This window comes from Lupinus angustifolius, chromosome LG12 (assembly GCF_001865875.1).
Source record: "Lupinus angustifolius cultivar Tanjil chromosome LG12, LupAngTanjil_v1.0, whole genome shotgun sequence".
NCBI classification, from domain to species: Eukaryota; Viridiplantae; Streptophyta; class Magnoliopsida; order Fabales; family Fabaceae; genus Lupinus; species Lupinus angustifolius.
The window spans coordinates 4,611,136-4,619,938 of NC_032020.1; the positions used below are offsets into that span (position 1 = coordinate 4,611,136).

At 35.8% G+C, this 8,803-nt stretch overlaps 1 protein-coding gene across 1 annotated transcript; it reads left to right on the top strand.

Annotated features, from left to right (window-relative positions):
- LOC109362574 (calcium-dependent protein kinase 13-like) lies at positions 644–8,177 on the top strand. Its single transcript, XM_019608440.1, has 7 exons — positions 644–1,550; positions 3,766–3,909; positions 4,241–4,393; positions 4,945–5,060; positions 5,141–5,308; positions 7,420–7,650; positions 7,727–8,177. Exons 1-7 carry the CDS (start codon positions 923–925, stop codon positions 7,874–7,876), a joined length of 1,590 nt encoding a protein of 529 aa, XP_019463985.1. The 5' UTR covers positions 644–922; the 3' UTR covers positions 7,877–8,177.

The window sequence follows — 8,803 nt, forward strand, 5'->3', positions numbered from 1 at the left end:
AATCTGACGGTCCAAGCAATAAGGATGGTGGCTAGTGGCATGCATTTGGTGGCGAACATGAGAAGAATTGTGGACATGAGTGTCAGACAATGGTATTTGGATCGATGGAGATAGACAGTGACGACAATGTTAGACAGTGACGACAATGTTAGACAGATGACAATCTGGAATGAATTTGGTTAATGCTTCAAATCGATGGCGGTTCAATGACAACATTGTGAAGAGGAGAAGATGGTGAGAACTTGTCGAAAGGAGAAAAAAGGTAAGGAAATGAAAAGGTTGTGGTAGAGGAAAATATGGTTAAATAAAACAAGGTAAATTTGGTCTTTTTTAAGTATAATATAAAAGTAAAACGAAAAAATGGATTGTTAAATTATAATTAATGTAATATTATTTTTTATTTATTGGTGTTCAATAAGTTATCTCTTTAATTTATAATAAAACAATAAACATTTATGTATTATGCCTTATAATTTATTTCTAATATTATAATAAATTATAGTAAATTAATCGTTTATTATATTATTTTAAAATATAAAAGTGTACCGTAGAGTAAAAAATCCAAATAAATATAAAATAATATCTATTATAATAAGAAATGTTAATTTATGATATGTGGGTCCAAAAATGAAATGATGATGTCTTAGCACCAAAAAAGACGGGCTCCCTGGCTTTCATTTCACTACTGCAAAAAGCACCAGCCGTTACCGTACAGACCCAGACAAGCAGCCTTTGACTCTAAGACTTTCTCTCTCCTCTTTCAAACTCAACACTCTCTCTCACTTTAACTTCACACGCTTCTGAAATTGAAATTAAAACCCTTTCTTCTTCATTTCTAGGGTTTGGGTTTCACATTTCTTTTCCATTACCATGTCGCTGAAACCCTAACTTCACCACCCAACCACCACGATCTCGCCGGGAAATGGGAAATTGCTGCAGATCTCCGGCCGCAGTGGCCCGTGAGGACGTAAAATCCAGCTTCTCCGGCCACGATCACGGTAAGCGTGAATCCTCCTCCGGCGCCGCTAAGAAACTTCCGGTTACTGTCCTCGGCGGCGTACCTAAGGAGAACATCGAGGAGAAGTACCTCGTGGACCGCGAACTCGGTCGGGGCGAGTTCGGCGTGACATACCTCTGCATCGATCGCGGTTCGAGGGAGCTCCTCGCCTGCAAGAGCATCTCGAAACGGAAGCTAAGGAGCGCCATTGATGTGGAAGACGTGCGGCGGGAGGTGGCTATCATGCGCCACCTGCCGCGTAGCAACAGCATTGTGAGTCTCCGGGAGGCGTGCGAGGACGACAGTGCTGTGCATCTCGTGATGGAGCTCTGCGAGGGCGGTGAGCTCTTTGATCGGATCGTGGCACGTGGACACTACACAGAGCGCGCTGCGGCTGCTGTCACCAGGACCATCATGGAGGTCGTGCAGCTATGCCACAAGCATGGGGTTATTCATAGGGACTTGAAGCCTGAGAATTTCTTGTTTGCTAATAAGAAAGAGAATTCACCCCTCAAAGCCATTGATTTTGGTCTTTCTATATTCTTCAAGCCAGGTAAGATTCAAATCTATGTTTTGATGTTCTAGAATTCAGAATGTGGATGTTATATCTTAATCAAGTACATACTAGGGAAGATTGAATTGGAAGTTTTGAACAATTTGGATGTGGGATTAAAGGGAATTAGTTTGTTACTTTCTAAATCCTCCAAATTACTAAATTTATAAACTTTTGAATGCATTTTATGTTCAATGTATTTACTTTGATGTTTAGTACTTCCTTTATTAACTGTTAGGGTGATATTTTGGCCACTATATAGATAACATTATTTGTACTGACATTGAATATGTTCAATTTGAATAAACTCAAATAAGGAATGCTTGATTTTTATGGAAAGGATATTTTGTTGATTACTTATATGTATTGCTATTATTTATGTTTTGATGATAATTCTTCTACTTTTAGTGGCCTGATTATTTTGGATTAGTGTGTTTTACCCTCCTCCAAATTACATTGTTTTACTGAGACTTTAACACTAGGATTGCACGATTGTGTAAATTTTGGGGGCTGGAGTGACCCAGATCTTACTGGAAAATCGTAATGAGGTTGAGTCCTTGTGATCGCAATTCAAAATCGTAAAAGTTATGGTATTGTCGATTTTGCTCCATGTCAATAATTCTGATTTTCTTCAGGTAGACATGTTTTCATGGAAAACGAGAGACCCAATGTAACTCTAGCTTGATTTTCAGCCCAAAAGTCTCTTTCATTCGTCATTCATTTGTTTCACGAGACCTGAGAAGTAATCAGACAGCTACTCCGGCAGCTTCAACCGTAGTCAAACATGAATGTGGTTCCCTTGCTTATGTGGCTGGTTGGAAAACCCTTCAATGACCTTAGGTTTATTTGGCCATTCCTTTAGGAGGAAACCCAGAGTCTCTTTTCTTTTTGGATCTTGTGGTTCAGAAGGTTTCTAAACATTTTGATAATTTGAAGGGAGCTTACTTTTCATTTGTTGTTCATATTTAACTTATTAAGAATTGTTGGAGTGGCACAGAGATCGGAGAGGATTATGGGAGATTTCCTTTGATTTGATGTTGGTGAGCTGAGGAAGGATGATCTAGTAGGTTGGGAATTTTGTTGTAGGCTAAATAGTGAAGGAGAACAGGGGTTGGGTAACTTGGTGGCTAAAATTGTTGTTTTGATGTGAATTTTATCAGTGTTTTCAGTTTTCTTTAAGAGCCTTCTTCCTGATGGCATTAGATTGTTTTCAGCATGTATGGTTTGAACCAGAGTGTGTGTGATGTCAAAGTGCCGCTTATTGCAACTCATGGAAGTCCTTAAGATTGGATGATTTTCTTAGATTCGAAGAGGAGCTCTAAGACAGCCATCTCTCCTAAATATTTGTGTCAGGTGTATGAACAATTCTGAATCTGTTATACATATGCTTTTACATTGTTCGATTGCAAATCTCGTATGGTTTGGGCTATTTGGTGCTTGTGGAGAATAGTGGGTTAGAAACCCTATTGACAATAAGGTCTGAAGGTTTGTAAGAAGACGAGGTCAAAATCTTGTGGAACTTGCTGTGTTTGCTATTCTCGGTTGCATCTGGTTGGAGAGGAATGCTTGGTTTTTTCAAGGTGTTTCGATATCTGTAGAAATGTTGTTGGAAAGAAATTGGTTTTTTGCTTCTCTTTGGTGCTTGGCTCATTCTCTCTTTAAGGGGGTTTCTGTTTCAAATTTGCATTTGGACTTCCTTTGTGCACCATTATTCTGTATTTTTGTTTAGTCTGTTTTTTTATTTTTCTCTGTAACTGTTTTCTTGTGGTTGACCTTCCTATCATTGTATTTCTCTTACTTTTTTCTATAGTTCCTTTTCTATTAAAAAATAGGAGTAAAATTTGGTTTCTACTAATTTTTTGTGATCTTTAAATGGCCATGTACAAACAATAGATTGCTTTTATTCTGTTTTCTGGTGAAAAATACGTGATAGTACAAGAAGTTAGAAACAGCATCTTTGTTTTTCATTCAGTATTTAACTATTTGTTGCTCAACAATTGTGGTCAGGAGCGTTAGGATATTTTAATCATAATTTCAATCAAAGTACAGGTTTTCCCCTCAGGCATTACCACTCTTTTTGATGCTTTTTCATCTGATAAAACATTGTATTGCATTGCCTACTGATGTTTCAACATTATATTTTGATCTTTTGTAATGAATTGTAGTGTTTGCCATGTCTTCATCTTTATATTATGTGTAACACTCAAATTTCCAGGTGAGAGGTTCTCAGAAATTGTTGGAAGTCCATATTATATGGCTCCAGAGGTGCTCAAGCGGAACTATGGACCAGAAATAGATATATGGAGTGCGGGAGTAATTCTCTATATCTTATTGTGTGGTGTTCCTCCATTTTGGGCCGGTAATCACATTCAAAATCCAAGATTGTTGTGTTGCTCTTTTTGCTAGGCCTCCTTTATTCATATGCCATGGGTCATGGATGGCTTTTATGCTTTCCTTATTTTCTGTATTAATGCTTTGCACATTTTCATTTTCTGTTTTTCTTTTTTGATTTGAAATGTGCTGACAAAACTAATGCTTGTGGGCAATGCTTTGATTGGACAACACTGATATTTTTGGTTCATATTTGCAGTGCATTGTTTCATTCATTCCTTTAAATTTGGTTTCTTTATCATTTCATAAGCTCAGATGAAAACTTTTTATATCTTACCTGAAGGTTAATTTTAACGCAGAATCTGAACAAGGGGTTGCACAGGCCATTCTTCGCGGGCTTATAGATTTCAAACGGGAACCTTGGCCCAGTATTTCTGAAAGTGCTAAAAGTCTTGTCAGGCAAATGTTAGAGCCAGACCCTAAACTTCGATTAACTGCCAAACAAGTGCTTGGTATGTTTTATCTGTGCTCTCATACATCTTTCTGAGTAACACTGAAATTTAGCATTAGGATACCTTTGTCTGATTGTTTTTGCTTGCTATTTTCAAGTTAGAAGATGCCAAATTTTAAATCTTTAAATGCTTTGTTTATGGCAGTTGTCTTTTCCCTCCTTTCTGTTATTTAAGATACAATGTGTCCATTTATGTTCATCAGTTATCATAAGTTGAAATTTATGCTGTTGGTGAACAGAATAGTAAAATCAAAACATAGTAAATAGGTACATTTGTGGGTTTTATCTTTAAGTATGATATTCCGCTACTCGGGCGAATATATTTGATATGTTACCCTCTCAATCTCAAATCTTTTCCTCGATAACTTTGATTTCTTGCCTAAAAATATTCTAATAAAAATGAAGATGGAATCTCAATTGCATACAGACAAGTTTTATAGTAGGTAGTTCTTTGTTGATGACTTGAATTAGATTATACTTAAGGTTATTATGCTAATGAATTATGAGAATGAATGCATGGTTTCATTGTGTTTTTCTTTTCATGTGTTGTAGAGCATCCTTGGCTTCAAAATGCTAAGAAAGCTCCTAATGTTCCTCTTGGAGATGTTGTCAAATCAAGACTCAAGCAATTTTCAGTGATGAACAGATTCAAAAGAAAAGCTCTTAGGGTTGGTTTACTGCATATGCTGTTATCATGAGCCTGTCGTTCTATTGAATATTGGAGTTAATATTGAACTTTTGAAAACAGGTCATTGCTGATTTCCTATCCACTGAAGAAGTTGAAGACCTCAAAGATATGTTCAAGAAGATGGATAGTGATAATGATGGTATTGTTTCCATTGAAGAACTAAAAGCTGGATTTCAAAATTTTGGATCCCAACTTGCTGACTCTGAAGTTCAGATGCTTATTGAAGCTGTGAGTATGGTCAAATTTCTATTTTTATTTAGTCTATGTTGTCTCAACTCTTGGCATGATAAAGTTGTCACTTGCAGCATATCATAGTGCATCAAATTGACCAAAGAAAATTCCATGATTTGTTTAGACCAAAGTAACCATCACACTTCATACATGCGACCAGAATAAGCATTGTTAGAGGATATTTGGGCTAATAGAACATTATTTTGTTTAGGATTTAGTTAGTTACATTCTACTTGAATTTATCTGTAATTTATGTTTATCTTGTTAGTTATTATTGAATTGTTATTATCTTATTATTTGCGATGGCTTCTACCTATATAATAATTGTTTGGACTAAGTCATACTTGAGTTTGATTAATCTTTTGAATTCTAAACGTCTAAATGGTATCCGAGCTATATCATCTTTAGTGAGCTGTATCGTCACTATTCTGCTGCTGATATCCTAAAAAATCGGAACTCTGATTAGCCAACTCCATGACTTCGATTAGTCACCTCCCTTTTCCCATCACATTCCGTTAGTATTCATTCTTTTCTATCAATCTCACAATTCCAAATTACATGCAACAATCATCTAAAATAAACTAACACCGACATGCTCCACTACAACAATTAAGTTTCTTCCTTTATATTTATTTATGTGTGTGGTGTCTCTTCCTACATACTATCATTCTGATTGTGCCTTTTCTCCCATTGACAAATTATGTTAATATTGACTTCTATTCTCATCGGCGATCACTCCCAAGGGTGACTATACCAATTATGTCTCTTTCCAGTTTCCACCAATGATCATTCTAGTGGTGCCTTTTCTCCCACTAATGAATTATAGTAAGTAACTTCTTTTCCTATCAGCGATCATCTTGCTGGTAATATACCACTAGATTCTCTTCTCACATGCAATCATTCTAGTGGTGCTCTTTTCTTGCATTGACAAATAATATAAGTAGTAACTTCTTTTCTCATTGAAGATCATTTCAGTGGTGACTATACAACTGGTTATCTTCCCACCTATGATCATTCTGGTGGTGCCTTTTCTCCCACCCGCTGATGTATTACATTTGTAATGGTTTCTTTTCTCATCGATAATCATTCTGTTGGTGATTATACCTGCAAGTTTTACGGTCTAAAACACCTGTCTGATGATTTTTTATGGAGTCCATATAATTAATTGATTATTACATTTTTAAAGGAATTATATATAACAAGCTTAAAATTGACTAAGCTTTAGTTTTAGACTTTGAGGGGGCATGTTAGAGGATATTTGGATTAATAGAGCATTATCTTATCTCTAAGATTTAATTAGTTTCGTTTTATTTGAATTTATCTATAATTTATGTTTATCTTGTTAATTGTTATTGAATTGTTATTATCTTATCTTTTGTAATGATTTTTACCTATATAATAAATTTGTTTGGGCTGACTCATAGTTGAGTTTGACCAATCTTTTCAATTTTAAACATTCACAAACATTTATGAGGTATGAATATTATTTTCCTTTACCATTCGAATTAAATGTGTATTATTCAGGCATATTATAATGATGGTAAAACCATGGCTTTTTATTCTTTTTCTGGATTTGGTTTTTCGTTTGACTTTGTTGTTTATACTTCACAATGTGCACAGTTTTATGCTGTTAGAGATATATTCATGACCAGTTAACAGTGCCACGAATTCCTTAGAAAAATTATAACCGTTTTGTAGATGATTCTAGGAACTTATTTGGATTGAGAATGATACTTAGTTGTAACAAACTTCCCTACTCTCTCTTATGCACCTATTATTGTGATTTTGATGTTTTTTGTTTCTTAATCGGTTTCTTCGTTTGTGCTCACAAAAGTAATGTTGTCCAAATGGTTGTAACATCCCCTTATCGAGCTAGATGGATATCTTAGGTAGTGAAACTTCTTTGTTGACAATATATGACTGAGAAAAATGAACTTCCATGTTTGCTTTTTCCCTACAGTAGTCCATCACGGTTCAACATACTCACCTTGTTAATTTTTCTTTTCCATCATCTGTTTTCATGCCATTTATATGTTCAGTGTTGAAAAGTTTTAACATGCCAGCTCTAAATTGTTCTTGTTTTGTCTTCAAACTATTGTTTACCATAGGTGGGCAGTAATGGGAAGTCAACACTTGATTATGGAGAATTCATTGCTGTTTCCCTTCATTTAAAAAGATTGGCAAATGACGAGCATCTTCGAAAGGCTTTCTCCTATTTCGACAAGGATGGGGATGGTTATATTGAACCAGATGACCTACGCAATGCATTGATGGAAGATGGAGCAGATGATTCTACTGATGTAGCAAATGATATTTTCCAAGAAGTGGATACAGACAAGGTGAACTTTTGATGGGGTTTTCCTTCCTAGTATTAGTTACAAAATCTTAAATTCTAAAATTCTTGAATAATTACAGGATGGACGTATCAGCTATGATGAATTTGTGGCTATGATGAAAACTGGGACAGATTGGAGAAAAGCTTCTCGGCATTATTCACGAGGGAGATTCAACAGCTTGAGCTTAAAGTTGATGAAAGATGGTTCTGTAAACTTAGGGACTGAGTAGTGCTCTAAGTGTTCGCCAGTATTCAATCTCTTCCAAATAGTGTAATATTCTTCCTATCTTTCTTTGTGGTGATTTTTTGGTTCCTTTGTTAGATTGGGCCTTTTTATTAGGTGCTGTATGAATCAGAAGCAATGGATACACCTTACACGTACTGTTTTACATCTTGGAGCCAATGGTGTGATTGTATGAATGCACTCTGTTTAACTAATCCTATTCTTGTTTGACAATGTAGACTCAACTGTTTAGTGCAGCCAGAATGTTTGTCAAAGTGTGAATGTCCTGTGGTTTGTATTTTGGACTATGATCTGGTCTTATACGACCACTGCCCATGATATTAACTGGAAAATGGTAGTTTTCTGGAAGACTATTTTTGAGAGTTATGTTTGGAATGGATGGCGCCACTAAGAAAGAATTGTTTTGTTTGATAAGCCTGAGTGATGTTTGCCACAAGAAATATGAGATTCTTGATAATAACTTAATCTTGGTTCAATCAAGAACTAAGGAGAAGAAGCTCACTAACAATGGATAATTTCCAATAACTTCAAACTTCCATTTCTCATGGTGTTCCATGTTTACATATAGTGTAGGCAGTCAACTCTTGGCATTCAAGAATGAAAACAGAAAACACCACTTGAATAGCCAAGTTATGATACTAATTAGTCACTTATGGTTGATTCTATTAAGCCATTATTACATGTACCACTCATGATGAACATTATTTCACACACTTATGACTGATTCCATCCAACCATTATACGTCTCACCCATGAGGATTCACTCATCCAATTCACACTCTAAAGACCAGTGTTGTGAAACCCGAGCCGGACGTCAAACCGGCAGAGGTCTCGTATTAGGTTTAACCGGTTTAAACGGTTAAACCGTCCAGTCTGACCGGGTGATTTCGTACATAATTATTAATTTTTATTT

What these genes read in the sequence shown, in the direction of transcription:
- LOC109362574 (XM_019608440.1), top strand. Translation starts at nt 923, where the DNA reads ATGGGAAATTGCTGCAGATCTCCGGCCGCAGTGGCCCGTGAGGACGTA. An exon ending in TGTTCCTCCATTTTGGGCCG is followed by an intron (nt 3,910 to 4,240) that starts GTAATCACATTC and finishes ATTTTAACGCAG; the next exon opens with AATCTGAACAAGGGGTTGCA. An exon ending in AACTGCCAAACAAGTGCTTG is followed by an intron (nt 4,394 to 4,944) that starts GTATGTTTTATC and finishes CATGTGTTGTAG; the next exon opens with AGCATCCTTGGCTTCAAAAT.